Raw genomic sequence first — 23,814 nt, 5'->3', positions numbered from 1 at the left:
ATAAGAGAGCTTAAATGTAAAAACAGTATGTAGGCCTGATCCCTTGTGTATGGGTTACAACAAGATCCGTGTTTCCTCAGGTAATTTAATTGGCACGCAGCGTGCGTCTCCTCTCTGCGATGTCTCCAGAAGGTTTTCGGCGGAGCTGTGGGATGGAGGCTGCTGACAGAGCAGCTCGCCTGACCAGGGCCTGTGGCTGAGCATCTCCCAAGCCCGCCCTGGTGTCTGGACTGCAGATGCTCTGTGATGGTGTCAGGCTGGTTACTGGGGTGGTGTGTGACCTCCCTAGGCATGCTCAACTTTCTGGGGAAAGATACACCTTGCTTTAATCTGCCTAACTGATCTTTCTGTGGGACAGAGGTCTGTGCAGAGCATATTTATGTGGCGTTATCCGTCGGTTTCTGTGATGTCCCAGCAGTCTCACTTCATTTATCTGTGACTTTTTGACAGCTGAGCCATGACAGATGAGGACTGCTGAATCTTGCTATCATGATTTGGAAGGTTGTTGCCCTGAGCTCTCCCTTTGCTTCTCCACTGCAGGTTACTGCCTCCACAGCAGGGTTAGCAGGAGGCTGGAGTGCCTTAGATGCTCAATGTGAAGTCCAGCGCCTGAGCTGAAATCCTCTTGGTCCTGGCTCTGTGCAGAGGTGCTGGGTGATGCGTGTAACTGGAGACAGGCTGGCGTTTCCCGGTGACTGCTGCAGGGACACCAGTAGTCAGCAAGGGGCGGGAAGGTCTTACTTCTTGCAGCTATTTGCAAACGTGTAAGGCAGAGTCCTTGGCAGGAACTCAGTGTCTGTGCTTTAAAGTAGGCAGGCGATTTTTGAGGCATGCTGTGGAAGAAGAAAGGGTTAGCCTTGTCCTTATCTCCATTAGGTCCTTCTGACATTGTCCAGGTGGCAAGGAAGGTGGGTTGTCCATAGGTTTCCTGATGCATAATCTAGTTTTGGTGCCACCCTGGATGGGTGTTCCCCTGTTACCCCATTGCTGAAAGAGTGGAGGAACTGTGGAGTACTAGGAGTACTGTGTAGCTCTGATGGAAATGGAGAAGTGAGACACATCCCAGCACAGAGGGCTTCCTGAGGGCTCCTGGAGAGGGGAACTGGAGGAACCACACTGTTAACTGCCAGTCAGTCATACAGAAATTGCTGCCATCGGTGCAGAGGTGGATGTTAAGAGCCTGTGAAAATGCTCACGGGGGGCTGTCTGAAAGGGAAGTGCCCTCCAAGCCCATCAGGGCAAGCCTGGGGGTTGACTCATCGGGGGGGATGCTGAATGGAGCTCCTGTCTGTGGCAGTGCAGGGTCACAGGTAACACCAGGTCCAGCCTTCTGTTTGTAGAGATGTCCTCTAAAGGTCCTTGTTTCTGCCTGTGGCGAGCACTGTCTGTGCCCCAGACCTCTCACCCCATATATCTCCTGCGGGCTTGCCTGCCAAGGGGCAGATGCCTGTGCTGTTACCCGATGTTTGGGTGTGCTGGCCTCATTCCCTTGGGACAGGTTCAAGAGGCTGGCAGAGGTGTTGGTGCAGGCTGGCACTTTGGGAGGCACCCTTGGTGCAAGGGGCAGGCATGGGACCACTGTCCTCCTTTTCTTTCTTCCTGCAGCTAATGAATTAATTTATTACATCTCTTCCTTGGGCGTCAGGCTTGCATGTGTTTTCCCTTGAAACATGTTGGAAAGCAGAGCAGTGGCTACAAATTTGTCCTGTGACCACGCTTTGGAGGCCAGCCTCTTTGGGGAGGCAGGCCAAGCAAATTCAGTAGTGGGGTTTTCCTGCCAGCCTCTCCTCCTCACCAGCCAGCCCTGGAAATGCCAGGCCTCCGCTCCTGTCTGCAGCTCGTGTTGCCCTGGTCTTCTCCCTGTGGTGCGAGCCAAGCGCCATCCCCAGAGGCTACAGCCGGCAGCATTTACGTTATTGATGTCAGCCAAGAGTAACCTTGGTTTTCTGGTTGGGAAGATGATGGTAAAGTGCTGACTGCTGCTCACACTTGCCTAAAAAAGCAGGAGTGAAATTCTTTTGGGATGTGACTCTAAACCCTTCTGAGCTGCTGCGTATGCTTAAGCAGATACATTTTGAAACCTTTTATGGGCATATTGCAGTGTTGCACAGGCCATGGCATGCCACCTCCAGCTCCTGAGGCTTACTTTCCTTTTTTAAGGGCAAAGCCCTCCGGATTGAGGTTCCAGGTCTGCAAAGTACTTAAGCCTGTTTTTAAGCACTGTAGAATTCCTGTGGGCAGCAGAGAGCTCCTTGCGCTGAAGCGAGCTGTTTCATCAGGTTTTGAGGGAGGGAGGCGGTCCTCAGCCATACTCGGAAGGGGAGAACTGCCTGTGGTCGTCACCTGCCACCTTTGGCTTTCCAGCTGGGGAGAGCTTCTTTGCACATGCTCAACTCACGCCGAGTTTACGGTCCTGCCAAGTCTGCTTGCATCTGCAAGCACAAGCTCTGTGCCTGTGACCCAGCGCAGATGCGATGCCGTGCTCTGCAAGCCCAGGGGCTTCCTCTGCGCTGGAAGGAGGGAGATGGGGTGCTGCAGCCCAGTTAGCAAGCTGCGGCAGCTCTTGTGTGGCTGTGAGTCAGGGCTGGCCAAGGGAGCAGAGGGCTGTGCATTTGTACAGTAAGCTCTGGCACCGCAATGGGTGCTGTGCTACAAGCCGTGCCACTGCCAGATCCGTGTGGGGAAGGAAATTAAAGCCTTACATCTTCCAGCCCTCATCTGTAGCAGTAGCTAACACTGGGATTCAAACAGATGCCCCAAACCTGAAACGTCCCTATCCCTAGACAGAGTCTGGGGCAAACAGGATCCTAGTAAGCATGGAGCCACACTTGGCCGTGGTGTCCTGTCTTGCTGCTGTGTCAGTGAAGCTACCTAGTTCCTTGTCTTGCCCATGATTGCGTTAGCCCAGCAAAGCCAGCTGAGGGAAAGGTAGTTCAAGATGCCTTTGAGAAGAATGACTCTGAACGAGCATGCGGAGTTGGTGGATTTCTTCAGCGGCGTAGCATCAGTTTGATGTAATCCCTTTGCTGACAATAGCATTCTGCCACTTGGTTCACCCATCTGAAGGAGGGTGCAGTAACATGCATTTATGTAATTGAGCTATTTGGAAGCTTTAAAACAAATATAAACAAGATGTGCCAGGCTTTCTGGAGAGCCCATCATCTGACATCTCCCACAGAGCATTTAAATAAGTGGTTAGATTTCCAAGTGAGGCACTGAGCTCTTTGAAAATCTGCCCCTATAAATATAGTTATGCTGATATTAAAATAAATGCTTTGAGGCACTTGGGTGAATGTTGCCCCATACGGGCACAGTTTTACTTATGGCTTATTAATGTTGTTTAATTGCTGTTCGTAATACAGCAGAGAACTGGTCGTTGACCCCCTTCTTTGCCCCATGTAGCCTCTCATGCCACGTCTGATGATGGCATTTTGATTAGAGGAAGGGCCAAGGATTTGGAAAGCCAGCTTTCAAAGCCTCGTGATGATGCAGGCTGCTTTAAAGTGTTGTAATGTCAGTCTCTGTGCCTAATTGCACTTTTTGACCTCACAGGAGCAGTACAAAGAAAATGCCTTTGAAGACTGAGTGGAGCTGAGCTACTGTAGTAACAAGACTCTGGGTGTTTTAAGACAGATGTCCTAACTGAGTAAGCATTTCAAACCCTGGCTCCTTCTAAATGAGTAGCTGTCAAACACGGTTAGTTCTTCCGCAAGTTGCCCTGTTACGAAAGCCCCCTCTCCTCTCCTGTAATGGCAGTGAAAATATTCAGCTTAACCATAGCTAACATGTTAGGATAATAAACTCTTTCTGCTGTCCATGTAGTAGAAAGTACATGGCACAAAAGTAACGCTGATCTCTGCTGCCGGCAGCCTTGGAGCTTTACTTCTGACTCTGAACATCTGGTTAGTGTTTGGCCTCTGTTTTGGGTTTCAGTGACGTGGTTACTCGGTGTCCTCACCGTCAGAGGAGCCTGGAGGCTGTTGATGCTGGAGGGATGGATTTTTTTTAACCTCTAACTCTGCTTTTTTACGTCCCTTGTCTGAGGCCAGCACCTGGGCATGGCTCCGCGCTGTTCTCTGCGTGCTCCAGCTCCGAGCTGGAGGTGCCTTTCTGCAACACTTGGCTTACAGCTGTGGGAAGGTGTGTATTCCTGAGGGGGACAGTTGGCTTGCCGAGACGTGAGTGTACTCGAACCAAGCAATTCCCTAAGTTTGTAGTGAAATGTTACAGCAGATGGCCTGCTTACGGTGCGGGATATTATTAGAACCATGATCGGTGCTAATAAGGTCACTGGCGGTGGGGGAGGAGGTCAGCGTCTGACCTGGTTTGAAAGGTGGCAGCCCGCGCTCTGGGGCAGAACTTTGCTGCAGTGTGAATGTTTAAAACTAACCTGGCTGCACCGCAGAAAGACAGACCCATTGCGCCTGTTTGCGGGGGTGCTGGGGACGTGGCTCACCCCCACCCCCTCGCTGAGGTGGGTGTGCAGAGCACTGTTAAAATGTGGAGGCAAATTCCGCTGTGATTCACAATCCGAGAGTGGGAACCAGGAGCAGTGTAGCTAGACCTGCAGACCAGGGACGGTACCACAAGGCATTGCCCAGTCAGATGACTGATGAGTGGTGTGCACTGAGTTTTGTCATGCCCCTGAACATACTCGGCATTAGCGCAATGCTTGCTTTTAGCTGGTCTCTCCTACACAGGTATCAGAAAGAGCCCCGAAACAAGCACTACAGACAGGAATGTTGGGATCAGCCGAGTCACATTAGTGATGCCCATGTCCCTGCCCAGCAGTACCCACACCAGGTCCTGAGGAGGATTTAAGCTGTTAGCCCAAACTGTGCTGCTTTAACTCTGTTTGTCTCCTTACTTCTGCTCTGAGTGAGCAGCTCTGGGTGCTTATTGAAAGAAAACAGCTCTCCAGCAGGGAGGCAATTGGAAACGCGTGGAGGAGATGTCCGGGGGCAGCACGGACATGGCAGAGCTGCAGCCAGCCTGCCTGAGAGCGCAGCCATCATTCAGTGGTGCTTCCCTAAGTCCTCGTTATCCGTGAGGGCACGGCTGGTGCAGGGAACAGTCACACGGAGATTAGATCCTTAAAGAGCCCGCCACAACTGAGCAAAGTTTGAAAACAAAACCTCAGTGTGTAATCCCAACTGTGCTGGCTGATCCCACTGACCGGCGTTTCTTCCTCGTGTTGTCAGCTCCTGAAAGATCAGAGTGTGAGTAAAGCTTGCTTTCTCATCGTTAAGCGATGCTCGATCCCACATGGCTGGCTCACGCAGTGTCCTGCTGTATGCAGTGCTCAGGCTCTGCTCTGGGATCCCTTCCACATGGTGCTGCAGACACCAAGCGTGGGATGGGTTGGGTGGGAGGAAGCGAGAGCCTGGCGGGGCTGGATGTTTCAGCGCCTGTGGCAGCTCAGGAGTAGCCAGAGCAAAGAGGAGCTGGAAGCCAGGCATGTAGATGAGCCTTCAGGGAGGGCTTGGATCCATCGATGGCAAAGGTGACGGTGTTCAAGGTCAGCTGTAGGAAGGAAAGCGCTTTCCTCCCCATGAAGGGAACCCTGGCCCATAAAAGAGTGCATTTCCAAGACAAAGAGTTGCCTTTGGAGAGGATGTCGCTCCTTCCCAAATAGGCATTAAAGGTGCACCTAGTGCTTTCTGCAGGAGCCCTCCAACCTTGCTCCCATGGTGCAAGACTTCCAGCCTTATGCCCTGTTTCTCCTTTCTGCTTCATTTACTCCTCCCCTCCAGGCTTATTTGTTCCCGAGCCCTCCTGCAGCTCGGCTGTCCTCTCCATCCCTGTTTTTAGGTGTGCCTGTGGGGACTGAACAAGGCAGCCACGTCTCCTGTTGCTTCAGCAGTCGTTTTTATTTCTCAGTGCATCTGGTGCACTTGCAGATGAAGAAGTAATCATCACAGTTACCTCCCTGCAGACTCCGGCTCCCCGCTGTGTCAGTCCTGTTGCCTGTAAAGCCTGCGAAGCATGCTGGAACGAGGCGAGCAGGCTGAGTGACTCAGAGGTGCTCGGAGCAGGAGAGCCATCAGGGTTGAGAAAAGCAGGGCAGGGATGTCTGAACAGATGGTCCGGAAGGGAAAGAGGTTGGGATGACTCCGGGGAGGAGCAGCGTGGCTCCCTGGGGCACTCTCCTGTGGGATCAGCGAGCTTGGGAATGCGTCAAGGGTCCCTGCCACCCATTGCTGTCGGCTTTATCATCATCTGCTGGCTGGCGCAGCGGGGTGGGGAATACCCACAGCACCAGCACCCTGCCAGCTCTGCGTCACGCTTCTGTCACTGGAGCCCACTCACACTGCTTTGTGCCACGGTCGGGAGAGTCGAGGGGGAAGAAGGTCCCTTGGAGGCTGAATGGGCAAGATCGCTTTTAGGTGGGAACGCAGAGATGGGAAGGGCAGGCTGCCTGCTGCCGGGAGGCAGGAGCTCAGAAAGCATCAAGGGCATCGCAGCCGCAGCTCTGCAGCTGCAGACGCCCAGCACGGAGGCTCAGTGTTGCTGAGGCTGCCCTAGCCACCCCGGGGGTTTCCACCCAGTCGAGCGTATTTAGAGTGAAAACTTCAGGCTGGGACTGTCTCGTTCTGTGTTTGGGTAGTAATCGGAGCAGGACCCTGAGCCGCAGCATCGATGAGTATTTGTATTCCCACAGCCAAAAATCCCCTGCTGTGGCCTTGTGTGATAAAGCACAGATTGAATTAAGAGGGTTTTCATTGTTGTTGTTTTGTGTTTCTCTGCGTGGGTTTTTTGAAGAGTCCCTGGTAATGTGAAATCTTTACAAGTCTTTACTCAGAATGCAGTTTGCATTAGCTGGGACAGAAACACAACTGAAAATTATTTTTTGTTGTCTTGATTGTGCTAATTCTCAGAGAATGATTTTAAGCATCCTTTCAGAGCACAAACCAGTTAGCACTTTCCTTAATATTCCTTCTTCCTCTGTGTCAAGGATTTGCACAGGGGTTTCTGCCGCGGCCCTATTAGAAGTCCCATCTATCTCGCTTTCAGCAAGTGAGAGCATTTTTTCCAGCCGGGTGTTCGCTGACGTCGGTCCCGGTTGTGCTGCATTCCAGACGCGATAATGACACTGGAGCTTCTTTGCAGCTACTCCTCTCATGTGGGAAGAGGCTGCAGATGTCCTCAGGAAAGGTCACTCTTCCTTGCAGACAAAAACCTCTCCTAGCCCCATCTGGTACCGGCCCAGCTCACCTGAAAGCAAATGAATGTTTGCATCGCAGCTAACTCATCCTGGCTGTCCCTGGTCAGGGTAGTCAGGTCTTTTTCTTGTTGCCCTTTTAGGAAGGGATTTTGCCGTGTCTGGAGGTCTCTGCTCAGTGGCAGAAGCGGAATGTGCGAGGTCAGGGACCTGCCTGCCGAAGGAAGTCATGTTGTGAAGATCGCTTTCTAATAGAAAACAGCCTTTAAAAGCTAATCCTTGCTTTCCTCCTCATCTACAAAGGGTTGAGCATCAGGCGGTCTGTGCTGCACCAGTGACCGGGACAAGGGTAAGCAGCTCAGAGTAGGAGTTGAGGGCATGAGTTTGGAAAGCAGAGCAGTAACACGGAAAGGGCAGAAAAAGCCCACAGTAATTTGATCAGTTGGCTTTTTGTGACTGAAGCCTGAATAAGTAAGTGTGTCCACATGGATATGCTTTAGTTGCTTCTACCTCCCCCAGCTTTTCTCTCATGCTCTCAAACCTAAATAAGTGGAACTGGCTGTTATTAAAAACACAAACTCCAAAAAAACACAAACACATCAAACTAAAGGCTTGATCAGTTCCATTCTTGTTGGTCTGCGGGACAGGCGGAGCGACAGACACACATGCATGCACACACACGACACATTCCTTTCTTAGCTGTTCTGGCACTTCCGCCAGTGCCTTTCAGAGGAGAATTTAGGTCAGCATTTCTGGCAGGGCAAAAGTTGCATCCCACGGGAGAAAGTGGATACATACACCCAGTAAGGCAGTACAGTCTCTTCAGTGTGCTGTCCTGCAGTTCTTGTTACAGGAGAGTGAACAGATCTCATCAGCAGCTACATGGAATTAACCTTTCAGCGTCTGAAATCACAGTTTCTGCAAAATGCATTGTCAGTTAATCCCCGTTCTTGGCATTGCGTGGAGAAAACAGACTAGATTTTGGTGTCTTTGGGCTGTACATCACCGTAGTGACTCTGAATTCTGGGTCTGTAGGTCAGCGTGGAGTACAGGGTAGGCAGAAAGCCTCCTTGAGCAAGTTGCCTTGCAGCCTCCGTGTTGGCTTACTGTGTCCTGGGAAGGGTTTATTCCTTGACTGTGCTCAGTGAGGGATAAGAGCAGGGATGTGTTTTGGCTAAGTGAGGGTCAGCCAGCGCAGACCCTCGCGAGCCTGGGTAACAGACTGGGGCAACAGGATTCTGTGAGGCGTGTTGTAATTAGGACAGGGAGATGTTTTGCTCTGGCAAAGGCTGTTTTAATAAATCCATCATAAATTAACGTTTTTTTCAGATGTTGGCACAGAATTTGGCATCCCGTCCCTTCAGGTTGGCTGCCTGCATGATACTTGTGACTAGTGCATGTGAACAGTGGTTAAATATCTCTCACTGTTTGCCGTTTTGGCCCAGAGCTGTTACTGCAAAATTCTCCTTTTGCCCATAGAGATGAGGGTGCATTATCTTTGGCATTGCAAGCCCATCGTGTTTATCTCCATGGAAAAAGGCCTGCCCTGTTGCTGCTGCAGCTTACTGTGCTGCTTCCTGGGCTCAAGTCCTAACAAACATTTACACTGCCTTAACCTCCCTTTCGCTTGAGATGGTAGCAAAGATCGGTCACATATCTTCTTTCTAGTGCCAGGCACTTCTTAAAGAGCACTTCTGAAGGTGTTTTCTTAAAAGAAAAATCCCCTCTGACTTCAATGTGCATACGTTACTGGCTGTAATGAATGACACGCTAAAATAGATCAGTCTGCAAAAGCTAAGTGAGGTGGAATATTTGCCTAGGGCAAGGCAGGCTCTCTTTTTGTTTGTTTTTTTTTCTTTTTTTTTTTTTTGTGATTCTATGATTCTTTTCTCTTCAAGCCTTGCTGCCTCCTAGATGAAGGAGGACTGGGATTCATTGTTGCTTGGCCTGGTTGCCCTCTTTGGAAGCCAGAGCTCATGTGAGATGTGTGGTCCTGGCTTGCTGTGCTTAGCAGGCTGCAAGAGCTTTCTTGAAGGTGCTTTTTGTATCTGCACCTTTAATCCTCTGACCAGCAGCAAGTTCATTGTACCATGGGTGTGAAATCTGAGGCCTGGCACGGACCAAAAAGATTTGCGGTCCTTCTTGGGGGGGGTGTGAGAGCATGTGGAGTTGGTGGCACACGGTCAGCTTCTCCTGGTGGTCTGGTAGCTTCTCCTCTAAGCTGGAGCGAAGGGGAGGTGGGATGTTGGGCACGTCTGGCTGAAACAGAAGCACAGGGCCACAGCTTGGTGTTAGGTGGACCTGACTGTAGCCAGAGAGGCACTGGTATGGGAGAAAGTGGCTGGAGGGATGGGCTTTGATGTGCAAGATGGGCTTTGATGTGAAGAGACGGATGGGAAGCAGTGGAGGGAGCCAAGCAATGGGGCAGAGAGGAGCTGGGGACATCAGTGGGCAGCTGTTGGGGTGAGGGGCAGGGAGAGCTGGCTTTGCTCTCTGCCGTTGGGCAGATCTCAGCCAAGATTGGAAGGGTGTCCCCTGGAACATCAGACCTCCAGGCTCTAACAGACATCTGGGAGCAAATCATGGCTTGTAGTGGCAACCGAGGGCATCTCCCTGCTCCCTGGCAGTCACCTCCAGTGGCTTAGGCTGATGCACAGAGGGACCATTGTGTCCTGTGCAGACATCTCTTGGTGTCTGTAGCTGAGGAAGAAGGGGTGTCAGTGCCATGGTGTGTCCCAGCGGGAGTCATCAGTATGCTTAATAGAGCCCAGCCAGCATCCTTCCCTGCCCCGGGTGCTGCTGCCCTGGCAGCCCCTTGGTGGCTGAGGCTGAAGGACATCCTGCACAGTTATTTTTTCCAGATTGAAGAATTCTCCCTGGGAATTGTCAGCCCAGATGGAATTAATTTTTTTTTCATTATTTTTTGAAAACGAGGAATCTGTTTATGCCCATTAAGCTGTTGCTTTTTGAGCAAAGCAACAACACAAACAAAAATTGGGCTAATCCTCAGTTGGTAGATTGTTATATTCTGCCAAGTTATTAAAAAAAAAAAACCCCAAACCAACAACTAAGGAAACAAAAAACCACCCAAAAAACCCCAACCCAGCCACCCTCAAATCTCCATTTATTTGCAGTTTCTTTTTGCTCTTCAAAACACAGTGAGGATGAGGTTTCTGAACATGGTTTTGCCCTCCACAGGACAGGAGGGAGGGTTTGGGTTGGACACTTAGTTATCAGCCTCTGTGCTTCCCTGTTTGCCTTCTCCCTTGTGTAAACTCGAGGAGCGAGGCCACTGGAGGTAGTCACGCATCCGATATTTGTATTCATGAACACAGTGCTTTAACATTTATTCTCCTGGGCTTTAATGTACTTTGCTTGGTTCTGTCTACGTGTGGTTTGCCTGCTGCAATTGTAATATTCAACAGACACTGTAGGTAGAGGAAGGTCAGAAGCATCAACTTTCCATATGACCTTGACAGATTCAATCAGCCGGTGAAAGTTGTAGAATTGGATTATGGGATTTGCAATGAAAAAGTGGTTTAAGGGACAAGGCAGCTACACTTGGTATTTTGCAAAGCTGCCCTGGTGTAATAGCAGTCAGGAGGGACAGAACTGAGGGAGATGAAAGCTGGAAGATGTATTAGAAGTTTTATTTTGTTTGTTTTTCTGTGGGGTTTTGCAGCGTGTTTTTATTCAGTACTTGCGCAATACTGTTCCAGAGACTGGCATGGCTTTTTTTGTAATTTATTACAGAAGAAAAATCAATGACGTGCCAGTGTTGTTATCTTCCAGGTAGAATTGATTTCTTTACTTACAAATAGTCCCACGCCGAAACATTCACCGGCAGGAATATTAACGTTGCAGGATGTCACCTGCTTCAGCTCCTGCTCTGAATACATCGGTGATCCCGGGGCTGAGCGTGTGCCTGAAGGTGCTCTCTTCACTGGGCGCTAAACGCCTGCCTCGGTAATTGTTATCGATCAGGTGCTTGAGCAGGTCTGTGGCCAGGGATGTCTGTAAAAGCTCATTTCGCTTGGAGAGAGCCTGTGTTTGATACTGTATTAAAGAAACCTATTTTAGTATGCTCTTAACATTCCTGAACCTGGGAGAGTAGTGGAATAACACTTGGAAGACATTAAAAATGATCACTTCAGAACTCTTAAATTGATGATACTTCTATTCTGCTTTAACCTCATTTCAGGTACGTGGTAGCAACGGGCTGATACGGTTCACAAAACTCAGCCTAATGAAAACGTATCAGTGGATAGAAAAGAAAAGAACTCGATGAAGTCTTTATTCCTCTCCTTTGTGGAATGAGACTGCTGTTCGTTGCGAGTAGTGATCTCAGATAAACATGTTATTCTGCTCTGTGGCTGCGCAGTTCATAAAAAATATGCTTGGACAGTGCCATACTCTTTTAATATATATTTCTTAGACTTGGTAAACACTGTCCATTGCTTGGAGTGAGCAAAAATGTTCCACAAACCAAAAACGTTAAAATCAATACACGTTTTTTCGCTGAGCATAACAGAGCATACCGTTGGCCTGAATGAAGAGAGCTTGGCAGGAGAACAGAGCTGGAAAGAGTTGTCAAGACGTAAAAATATAATGAAGGAGCTACAGGGCTTTTCCCCCACAAAATAACTGCTCCGAGTTTGTAAGAACCTTCAAGTATAACAAACAGCTTGGAATGAAAATCCTGCGTGAAAGCAAGAGGACAGCCACGACCTCTTTGTGCTGTCCTGGGGAAATTCAGCAGAACATTGCTGCTTTCAGCAATGTGCAAAAGTAAAACTTCACTCACAGCAGCTCTCGGCTTCCCTAATTGCCAGGTGAATGAGGATTTGGGAGTTCAGGCTAGTGCCTGTGGCTGCTTAGAGTCTACTGGAATACAGTAGTTTGATGTCCCGTCCCCCCCTCCCGTTTCCAATTAAAACTGGTGGGGTGATGGTACTTGTTTAAATACTTGAGCTCCGTGCTAACGAGCCATCCTTTCTGTATGGAGCTGGATTTGCCTGCTGAGTTCAGGGGTTTGAAGTTCTTGGCAGCAGCTGTGAGTAACTGTCACTGGTTAAGGTGATACCAAAAAGGGAGACGAGGACACAGAAATGCTGCCGTCTCTGCTTTGTTTTTCTCTCCTGCTCTGGTTTGAGCTGTGTAACAAAAACAAGCTTGACAAACGTTTTGAGGCTGCAGGCTTCGCAAGTGAGTCCTAGATAAGCACGTTTGAATCCCAGCAGAGAGCATCTCATCTTGAGACACCCCCTGCCCGATAGCTTTGCCCTTCCACACGTGCTCTTTGGGAGCACCGGCATCTGCAGTTGGATTTGTCCATGCTGGCATCTATGTGTTCCCAGCATTTTGCATCTGATAACTGTCTCTTACCCCGGCGTGAGGGGTACTGCTGTGTGCTCGGTATGCTCCTAGGGGGTTTTACGTACTGGTGAAACTGCTCCGTGGCTGAACTGTTTGTGCCCCGGGACGGGAAGCACGCTCAGGCAAAGGGCGGCTGGTCCTCATAGTGCCTGTTGATGGAGGCCTATCCAGTTGTACAGTCAGCAGGTGACCGGAGCCCCATCAGCTTGGCCACGTGCCACAGCGGGTGTGTGCGTCTGGTGGCACGGGGCAGCTTGCTTTCCAGTCCTGTGGTGGAGCAGAGGGCTTCAGCACGTTGTATTCCCCTGAGCCAGTGGCACACAGGGCACAGCCTCTTCCGCCCTGGTTAGTGTCTGGAATAGAGGTTGGCTTTTGTAGACAAAGGCGGGAATGACAAGGAGGTGGAGGTGTTACAGGTCCCCAGCAGTGTTTGTTCAGCAGTCCCCTCTTTGTCTGGACTCGAATACATTAGCAGAAGTGATGCTGGCGTTTTTCTTCCTCCTGTCCTTCCTTCCATCTCCCTGCAAAGCAAAAATATCCCAGCAGAGCAGTCACACGGGTGAGACGGGGAGCAGCACCGATGCCCTAGAGTCAGGGATTTTGGATTCTGCTTCCCATTCCTTCTGCATTTTTCTAACTTACTGGACATGAAGCGAGTTAGACCCCACCTGGACTGCAGTGGCTGTGTTTGTCTGACCTGCTTTTTTAAAGTTGCAGGGGAATATAACTTTTCTTTAAGCCCAAACACCTACAGCCACTTTCTTTCTTGCTGGTTGGCCTCCCAGGGCTCAGCCCCACAGCTGTAGGAAGAGGACAACTGGGCAGACTGGGGCTGTGCAAAATGCCCCAGCCTCACTTCAGTGGGGGCAACACAGCATGTCTGCGTGGTTTGCTCCAGGGGCTTTCTAGCTGCCTTGCACTTGCACATGCCACTGAGCTTTGCTTTGAGCTCTCGGTTCAAAAGGACCCAAAACTCTTGTCGTAGCTGCCGAATGTCACCTGCTTTCATTTGAAATCATGCAAAACATCAAGGTTCACTTATTTCAGTCAAGATCAAGTCTGGGCTTGCTCAGAAAGGGCTTGACCTGACATTCATTGAAGCCGTGAAATTCAGTCGCTGTTTCAGCGACAAGCTTGGGGCTGCCTTGAGAGTGCTGGGAGCATTGGGAGCCCTGGGAGCTTGAGATAGATATTCAGGTTTTTCCACTGAAGCTGTGTGGAAAAGCAAGTCTGACTCTTGTCCTCTGTACCCTGACAAAAGACATGTCCCTGTTCGCCTGAGCAGCCCCGGGTTGGAGCTGACACGTTGCTGCTGCAGCTCAGAGCATCGTTCAGGACAGCGTGAAATCTGAAGAGGTTTCTCGAACGACTGCAGGGGAGCCGAGTTGGGCTAAAATTGCACCTGCGGTGGTTTTAGCAGTTTCCTTTTCATCTGTCTGCACAGGCACAGGGAGGTGGCTCCTAGAGGTGGGAAGTTCAGTGAAGTTAAGCAAAGCTCATCCTAGAGACATTGCAAAACTGTGGTTTGTGCATTTTATGGGCTGTTTGAATCCTATTTCCAGAAAATTATGTATTCATGAACCGTATTCATTCCTAGCTAGAACATGCATTTCACAAGGTCTATATCATCCATACCTGGAAGCTACCAGATTAACCTTAACTCCAGCATTTTTATCCACATTCATTGAAATTGGAACTTCTGTGTGATAGCAAGTCTGCATTGCTTCCCTTCCCTTTCAGGCTGATTGCCATCTGGTAATGCTAACTAGAAAATAAGTTTTGCTGCTTCTTTTCAGCTACGATCTATTCACAGTAGGATCCACACCATAACAGCAGTCTTCGGGCTCTCTGTCAATGGGTGTTATACCTCCATTTGAAAAATGTCAGCAACTAGCTGTGCTGTACGTCTTTTACTGTTGTTACAAGTACCTTCGGACCACCAGCTTCCCTGTGCCCAGCATTGGGTACAAGTGCATGGTTGATGGCAAGGAGGAGTGCTTGGCACGAGAGGGGTGCAGAGCACTGACTCCAGCATCTCTGCAGGTGTCCAGAGAGGAGCAGAAAAAGCTGTAGGACTGGAAAGCCTTTGAGATGGGTTATTTCAGAGGGATATGAAGAACGGACTGCTGGCGTTATATTTGGGAGTCTTTGACATGGCACAGTTCCATTTCCAAACAAGGCAGGGAACAAAGAATAGGAGAAACTTTTATGTGACAACCCGCAATAGGTTGGAAAACTGCGTTCAGTGGCAGCCTGGAAGGATGTGCTTGGCAAGGTGGCTCAGTTTTGGTTTGTTCTGATGACTTGAATGATGGATTAGAGAGAGTATGCTTGTTATATTGGTAGGATGCTCTGAGCTGGGAGGAACTACAGGCACTTTAGAGTTGCAGATAATCTTGACAGGTTGGAAAAATAGTCCATAAAAAAAGTGTGGGAGTTCAGTAAAAGCCATGTGAAATACTGCATTTAAGCAAATCGGCCGCATGATACGGGATGCGGCATAGCTGAGTAGGGACTAGTTCTGGGAAAGGCTTGTTGAGTGTGAGTCAAAAACGTTACGCTGTTAGAAGGAAAGAAAATGTCATGCAGGGATGCATAAGCAGCAGTGTCATCCACCGGACACATGGAAAAAATCTTCATACCCGCACAGCGCTGGTAAGGGGTTCGCTGGAGGGCAGCACCCTGTGCGCCCACGTCTGATGGGGGGAGGCTCGGGACGGTGAAAGAGCACGGTTTGCATGGTCTAGAGCAGAGAGGTTTGAGGAGGGGGGACAGATGTGACTGCAGCCTTTAAGTATGGGCCCTTCCTCAAAGAGAAAGGGAATAATTCCTGTTCTGGCCCTCTGGGATGAGACAAGATTCAAGCTTTGGTTGCAGGAGGAGCAAAACTGCAGTTGAGACTCGAGAAGAGCTTTACAGCTGTAGGGAGAGCGATGTGTTGGTGTCCTTTGTCTGGGAAATACACAAGTAATAGGTACAAAGGAAATAGGTGAAGTTGATCTGTGTAGGCTTAGGGGTGATGCGTCACTTCTCTACATCCTTCTAGACCTGTAGGACCCTTGTGGGTGGGCTAACAGCCCTCCGTAAGAACACACTCAAGGAGTGCTCAGTACATAATTACACTTTAAAACCTCTCTACAAGTGAGCGGTTCCACCACTGCAAGGAGAAGAGCACTGCTATTAAGTAGAAGTTGTCTGACTTACTGTGCCAGGGTCAGTGTTCAGGGGAGGTTGCAAGGTTGTACTTCTCACTAACTTGGTTGGCAGCGTAACTTTAACTTTTAGGGTTTCATTAGCCAGTAGGAAGGAATTGCAGATAAAGTACGTGCCTTGCTAGGCTTTGAACTGCAGCGAGTGACAGCTTGGCTGTGAACACCTATCTGTGAGACATAATACCTGCTAATGATCAGGCTGACTTGTCGGCTCCATCCTCCTTTGTTTTCCAGGTGAAAACATGCTATTTCCATGCAATTTGATGTTGTTTGCGAGCTCCAGCAGCGAGAGGGGCAGCTGTCTCCAGCACAGCTGTCTACCTGTGCGCCGGAGAAGTGTGATGCAGTTGGAGGTGGCGGGGTGAGCTGTGCAATCCAGCCAGCATCCCAGGTGCTCAGCCCGGGAGCAAACTGCTTGGGGACAAACCATACTGAGCACAAAGCACTTGAGTTGGGGTGGTGAGGGGGCAGTGTTTCCAACGTGCTGGTGATTTGCTTTCCTGGAGGGGGGTAACTTTGAAGCTGCAAGTCCCCATAGGGTGGGCGAAGGACTGGGAGCTTGGGCATTACCAGATACTGAGTCTGCCTCCCAGTATCCCTCTTTTCTTAGAGAGCAGATGGCAGAAGGGTAGGCCTGGAGCAGCATGTGCTGCTCAGTTCACATTCTGAGCTGTGCTGCACAGACACAGGGATGAAGCCCAGAGCTCCCTGTTTCTGCCTCCCACTGTTGTGTTTCACGAATGGTGGGCAGTTCTGCAGTCTGTCTCTGCCTGCCCTCTGGATGCGTGGCCAGACATCGTGGTGGTTGTATTGCATGTGTGAAAGCCATGCAAGGCTCTGGCAGGAGTGAGGATCCCCACAGGAGAAGGCCTGCGTGTGCGTGTGCTGAGTGGGATGGAAAGCAGGGAGTGTTCATGGCTCAGTGCTGGAGTGACAGGCAGTGAGTAAGCAGGACCAACGCATCTCTGAATGTGCCTCCCCGCTGAGTTCCTCTTGTGGGGGGTGGAAATCTGCTGCTTCATGCAGGGAAAAGTTATGTAGACAAGCTGTGTTTTAGTGCCTGGTTTTGTACAAAACATGGAAATCCTTTCCTGCTTGGTCTCTTTTCATTCTTTTTGCTGTCAGTCATTGCACATGTCATCAGTGTTTGTGGCAGAGACAGCAGAGTCAGGTCACAAGCCTACTGCAGCCTTCACTATGTGAAAAGCCACATTAGCTTAAAGATTTTCACATGAGAACTGCTGGTGATTGACAGGACATACAGTGCCGTCATTAAAACCAGAAACGCGTCTGCTCCGGAACCTCTCCTTGGCGTCCAGGATTAAAGAGACCGTAACAAACTGCATTACTGGTGCAAACGTGAGCAAGCCTTGGGGTTTGTGCTGGAAGCCTTGTTTCTGCAGCACAGTTCAGCTCGCTTCAGCAGCCAGCGAGAAGAGAATTTGTGCAGCGTGCTTAGGGTTCATCCAGCCTGGTGCGGTACCCAGCATGCTCTTACTTGCATCCCTCCGAGCTAGGATGCAGGTGCCAAGTTGCAGCCTGGCAGACTCCAAACAGCCAGGTATAATGCAGGTTTTTCTGCTGGGTTTAAGTGTGCTGCACTCGAAACAGCTGGCTTTGTCGCACTGCAAGCTGCTGTCATGTTAGTTGGTGTCAGATGCCAGCCATTTACAGTATGCGCCATCACAGCATGACTTAAGTTGGCAACACAGAGTCAATCACATGCCAGCAGCCTACTGCAAGGGTGGGGGAGTGTGTGGGAAGGAAGGGGGAGAAGACTTATAAAAGTCTTTTAATGATTTATTTTTAATACCCATTTTTCAAGCCTTGGGAAGTGCAGTCCATATGCTTTTCCCTCCTGGCTGCAGTTGGCAAAGAAGTTGACTAATCTGGTCCTTCAGACTCCTTCCATTTTGCCAGGAGCTAGAAAATACAGCTATATTTAGCACGTTACCAAGGCCAGCAGCAGAGTCTGTTGCTGGGTGGTGATTCCCTGGCTGCAGGCTTGTGTGCCACCTGGGACAGGGTGGGAATGTGCCTTCCTTGGAGTTAATACTCATGCTATATTAACAGCAACAAACTCCTGCAGTTAGGAGAGGATGACTGCACTGGTCCCAGCAGCTCAGCACGCCGCTGGCTGACATGGGTCAGTGTGAGCACTGTGTCCCTTCCCAACACGTGCAGCCACCCGCTGGAGATGCTGGGATGGTGCTTGTTGGTGCAACGCTCCTCTTGGAGAGTGTCAGCAGGTCTCTGCAGGGCACTAGGACTGTCCTGTGCTGAGCGTTCGATGTGCTGGAGCCACAGCCAGTTGCTGCAGCAGAACTGCACGTTTTAGCAGAGAGGCCCTCATCTGAAACTTGGGGTCTGACTCCTGTTCTATTTTCTCGTATCATATTCTTAGGCTACCCGGATATAAAACAGAGTTGTCCTTATTTGTCCCCAGCCCAGTATCCCCGCAGCAGATTTGCTACCAGTTCCCTGTTGTTTTCCCTGCTGTGTTGCAGCTGGTACTGAGAAGTGAATAATGGCAGTTCCTTTGTCCTTCTGGCGGCTTGCATAGCGCTCAAATTGGTCTTGAAGAGTGTATGTGTTGCTGAGGAGTACTGAGGATGGTGGGCGTTGCGTTGGAAGTCTAAAAGGGATCACCCCTACCAGTGCTCTGGTATCAGAGGATACCAGAGGTGCCTATCACTTCAGGCCGTGAAAGTCGTTTCATAGCCGGATGTCTAAACTGGGAACATTTTGTGTCACTCTCAGTCAGATCATCAGTTCCTAAAATTCATCGTCTGAAAGATGAAGAATCTACTCTGGTGCTGGAGAGGGCAGACCAACTCAGTTGGGGCTTCTAACCTGCCCTGGTGAAACAACAGCGGCTGATGATGCTCAGGATCAAAGCGATGGCAAGGAGGAGCTAGACTAAAGGTGTGGGTTTGAATCTGGGTGCAGTAGTGACTCATGTTGCCTTCCTGCAGCCCTGGAAGGCCTGAGTGACAGCCGTGCTGCACTTCGCAGCCTTCGCTCTGCAGCAGCGTCTGCACAGCTCTCAGCTCCTTGCAAGTACATGTCCTCATCGAAACCAGTAGCACGCTGTGTGGGCACTGGTTTCTGCTCACAGCTCTGTCTGCAGCATCAAGGCCTCATGCTGTATGGGGTTTTGGGTTTTTTTTGTTGGTAATAAAAACATTCTGTTTGTAGAAATCCCTGTAGGAATTAAACTCTGTTTTGAGCAAAAAGTAGAACAAACCTTCACACCAAGCTGGGGTAGCTGGTATCAATGATGTGCAAAATTTCAGTTAGAACAGGGAAGTCCTTTTCAAGCTGAAGAAGGCCTGTAAGTATTGCTTACAAAAAAGAGTAGCTCTTTTTTCATCTTCTCCATTCCTACAGTGTAGGAACATCTATGCAGACTTACTCCAAATTTGGTAGAAATTAGTGTTTTCCCAACCCAAAGCACTTGTGCCAAGTTTCAACCAGGAGGAATTTCTAAGGCTGATGGGCAAGCCCTGAAAGGCCGGAGCTCAGAATAGAGCAGCTGCCTGGCCATTGACAACCTGCTGTTCTGTGGGGTGGGATGCTGTGGGTATGCTCTGGGCCTGAATGCTGGACTCTTGTTGGGGCCCGGGTGATGGGAAGGGCTGTGGAGGGACCTGGTCCCATGCAGCTGGAAAGATGCCATGAGAAGGATGACCCAAACCTATCTAGTGCTGATCAATCTCCTCCTTCCAGATCAAATGCCCTTATTTACCTTGTAGTAGTGCTGGGCTGTCTGAGCACCAGCCAGCTGTGTGGGGCTGTTTTGCTCTCACTTTACTCAGATGTAAGAAAGTGTCTGGTGATGACGATTCAGCTCCTCGGGGCCTGTGAGCAGCTAAATCGCTGCTGGGGATCTGGGGCTGTTGGATTACTGAGAAGCCAAACCAATAGCATTAAAAAGCCTCTTTTGTGTTGGGTTGTTGGAAGCCACTAGACTCTTCTAGGAGCAGGGCAGAGTGTTGCTCTGCAAAGGCAGGCTGCTGAAGTTTGGGAGCTTTTTTTCCTGTCCCATTGGGTTTAGCCTGTCACTTCTTGCTTTTAATTATTTGCCTCTAAATAACAACAGGGAGCTGGGAGTTTTGTTTAACTCTGATCTTCTTGGAGCAGAGGGAAGCCAGTGTCTCACGATGCTCTATCGTACAGGCCTTTTCTGTGGTCTAGTGGAAGGTGTCCCTGCCCATGGCAGGGGGGTTGGAACTAGATGATCGTTACAGTCCCCTCCAACCCAAACCATTCCATGATTCATGCTGCAGATGGGCTCTGCAGCCCTTTCCCAGTGAAGCCATTATCCCCACCAGAAAAGGGGGTAGAGGAGAGCACACAGAAGGCTTGCAGATCTTCAGCTGCTCTCCAGTGACCTGCCCCTCTCTTGGCATGCCAAGGAGCCTGGCTGGGGATTCAAATGTGGCCCCTGCAGTGGGTCGGAGTTGTCTTTGTGCAGTGGTACCCAGACTGCTTCCACCCGTACATCTATACAGAGACTGATCTTAAAAACCCCCGGGGGAGCATCCTGGCTGCAGGCAGGCATCCCCGGGGTTTCCAGCAGCCTGGGCCCTGGGTGCAGCCGTATGGAATGGATGTACCCCTGTGCACCTGGCTGCGGCTCTCCTGCGTGAGATCCTGCTGACGGGAGCAGGTCTGTGGGGTCACCTGATGGGCTCTTTTTTTGGAAAGCCAACTTAATTATATTGAGACTGAGAACTCGGTGTACAGCCCTTGACAAGAGTGCCAGGGATGAGCTGGGTAACGGATGGTCCTGCGCCTTTGCTGGCTGCAGGAACAGTTATTAGTTATCTTCATGCAGCAGCCCTGTGGTCCCTAGGCCTGCCCTTCTATTAGGCTCTGAAGAGCTACGGAAGAATTACTTCCTCAAAAAACCCCACCATAAGCCATTTATAAAATTTGTGCACAAAGTTGCATTAAATGTTTCTTGTCTTCTGTATGCATCCTATTTCTTGAGGAGGGAATACACTGAGAAAGAAGGGAAAAACCTGGTTTTGGAGAATCATTTCATCTTAATGACAAAATATGTTACTAATTTTCTGTGTTCAGTGGACTGTTGGTGTTTATCTCGCAATGTCTGCTTGCAAACACTGAAAGCAAGGCACAGTTTATACATATATATATATATTTTTAAAGTGATGATCTCAGTTGGTTTAAGGTGATCTGTGACATTAGTGATCCTTAGTGATCCTTTGCTTTTTAGGAGCCACTGGCTTCCCTACTGCTTATGTTTTTTTTTTTGGGGGGGGGAGTAATCAGTGAGGCAACATACTGCGACTTTAACAAATGAAAGCACTACGGGCAAGTTGTTTCAATTCTTCCTCCTATGAGTACCAGTTCTCAGCATCTCAGTGCACACACGTTGAAGATCACTACATGCGTGTCGCAGATCAGAGGTGCTGCTTTCAGAGCTGACCCAGCTCTGAAATGTTTTACCCAGCGCAGCTGGGGAAGTGCTGGAGACAGGTTGGGGTTTTTTTTTCCCTCGCTGTCTGGTTGTCAGGGCCAATTAAGTGGTCTGGTGTTGGGAAGGAAGGAGGGGGAAAAACAGCCCACACAAGAAAATGGGAAATTTCTGTTGATGTTTCTGGAACTGTCACCACTTGCTTCTGAAATACTGGCATTTGTGTTGCGTTATATTATCTTTTTTTTACAATGATCATTTCAACATTGGCAAGCCGAACCTTTTGGTTTAGTTTGATAGCATTTGGCTAGTGTTACTGCAGGAGAAGTCATGTTGCTCTTCTTTTCACCTAAGTATTGCACTGCTATAGAAAAATCACAAAAGAGGCACAGTAGCTACCAAACTGTCTCCGCCTAGATGATTGTGTTGTTACAGTAACCCAAACAATCCTTAATTAAATATCCCTGGCTGCCCTGTGTGTTGCATTCACTGAAATGCTGTTTCATTACGTTTGTTTTTTATTTTTTTTAGGGCCGGTGTACCCGAGAGAACTGCAAATATCTCCACCCTCCCCCACACTTAAAAACACAACTTGAAATAAATGGACGCAACAACCTGATCCAGCAGAAGACAGCTGCAGCCATGTTTGCTCAGCAGATGCAGTTCATGCTACCAGGCGCGCAGCTACAGCCAATTGTAAGTTAGAGCAATGCATCGGGTTCGTGCTGCTCCACGTTTCTTTCCTGTTTGCTGACAGAGGCCCCGTCCCTGTGCTTTTTGCTCAGGCGGTTGTTTGTGCTGCACGGAGTTGGGCAGCATCTTCCGGAGGGATGCCTGATGCTACCTCTGCGCCTGCTTGCAAGCCCTGGCACCCCTCTCCTCTGATTACTGAGGAGCTGTGAGATTCAGGGCATCAAGTGAGTCTGACCAGGTGGTTGATGCACATCCCAGAAGTCCCGAGCAGCTTGATTCCAACCGATCCTATTTTGAATAGCTACTTTACACCGGGATTAGGATGCTGATCCTGTGCTGTGACGAGAGTCCCTTGGACTAGATGCATTGCATTGGTGGGCTAAAATTGGGGAAGATGAATCTTATCCAGCCCGTAGGACTTCTGTGCCTGGGAGTGAAGACCCCTTTCATTGCTGTTTACAGCAGAGAGTTGTGCTAATGTCACAGCTCTGTGACTTGTTTTTCACAGTTTTATACTAACAGCAGGAAAGATTTGCTTCATGTAGGGAGGGAAGCCAGTGGGAGACAGGCATTTGCAGAGCAGGTAGTTCAGAGAAGCCTTCGCTGCCTGTCTCTGCTGTAGCCTATCAGTTAAAACAGGTTTTCAGGCTGGAGAACCCTGTTACGCCAGGGAGAGGGTGGCTTGTGTCTGATGGTTGGTGTGTCTGGGAGGGGGTGGCATTTCTCAGCTGAGTTTGAGTCTGTCGCTATGTATATTTTAAGAAATGTCAGAGGTCTTGAAACAGCTCTTTGGTGCTGACATAAATAAGCTGCACATTTTTAACCGAGAGCCTAATTAGGAATTCTCCATTCAAAGTCAGGGCTGAATGTCTTTCCTGGGGCAGCATGCACTTGATACGCAGTTGCTGGGGAAGGTTCCCTGTGCTCTACTACACAGGAGCTCTGGCTGGATCCTTAGGACAGAGTCTTCCAGCCTGAAGATATGCAAGTCTGTGAAGCACCCTGCACTTGGTCTCCTGATGTCCCACCTACTAGCGCTGGGCTTCGCTGCCCAGATGAGCTTCAGACTCTGCATCTGTCACCCTGGCTCTGTATCTGACACCCAGGTGTCTCTGGTTTGTCCTCACAGAGACTTCCTTATTGGAGGCTGTTGTGCTGTTTGGTGTAAGAGTTTGGGATGGAGCTGTGTTTCCGTGGGGAAAGCCAGCCAGCATCCCTTCATGATGGTGCTCTGCCACCCTACCCAGGCATTTCCCCAGTCTGGCATGCTCCTCCTGCCTTGTGAGAGCTTTTCCACATTCGCCTTCACTCTGGTCATCCTGTGTGCGTTAGGAGCTTTATCTTCACTCTGTCATGTAAGCTATGAAAATGCTGTTTATTCTTCCCATTCTGAAGATGGAAAAGTGAGGCACAAGAGAAAACGGGCCACAGAAATAGTCTTTAGTTGCTCTGCACCTTAAGCTCTAATCTGCTGTAATCTTTGCACCTCTTCTTGTGGACTTCCAAAGTACATGCACATCAGAAGGAAATCCTGAATTCCCACAAAATGGTTACGCTGGTTTCCTAGCCCTGTACCAAAAGCAAACCTTTCCTGTTTGGGGTTTTCCTCTGTGGGGAATTCACAGTGGACGCTCTTTGGCTGGCTATTCAAAATATCATTGGGATTTCCTCTTTGGAAATTTCCCATCTTCCCATTTTGCAATCTTGCATGTCCAGTTCACTCCTGCAATTTGACTCCTGCCTTTTAAATTGCCTCTGAGACTGAATCTGTCGATTTGCCTGGTTAGTGCTCTCATTTCCGAGGTAACCTTATCTGATGAGAAAGGTCCCTGGTTTCTAAATTGTGCCATGAGGGAGACACAGGCAAAGAAGAAAAATAGAAATTTGTTCTGCACTGACTGCTCCCTCCCTGCTTTCCCACACTTCAC

At 49.5% G+C, this 23,814-nt stretch overlaps 1 protein-coding gene across 1 annotated transcript in view; it reads left to right on the top strand.

Annotated features, from left to right (window-relative positions):
- The window catches only part of LOC104514391 (muscleblind-like protein 3), a gene marked incomplete at its 3' end in the record, with an annotated part of 46,310 nt that overhangs the window by 5,104 nt on the left and 17,392 nt on the right, over nucleotides 1–23,814 (top strand). The window contains exon 2 of the mRNA XM_010158055.1: nucleotides 21,725–21,889. Within this exon, the coding sequence (XP_010156357.1) occupies nucleotides 21,725–21,889 (165 nt within the window). The remainder of the gene's footprint in view (nucleotides 1–21,724; nucleotides 21,890–23,814) is intronic.

Source organism: Eurypyga helias, unplaced genomic scaffold (genome assembly GCF_000690775.1).
Source record: "Eurypyga helias isolate BGI_N326 unplaced genomic scaffold, ASM69077v1 scaffold27798, whole genome shotgun sequence".
Taxonomy (NCBI): domain Eukaryota; kingdom Metazoa; phylum Chordata; class Aves; order Eurypygiformes; family Eurypygidae; genus Eurypyga; species Eurypyga helias.
Note: the sequence above shows the minus strand (reverse complement) of the source record. Positions and strands in the feature narration are given on the sequence as shown.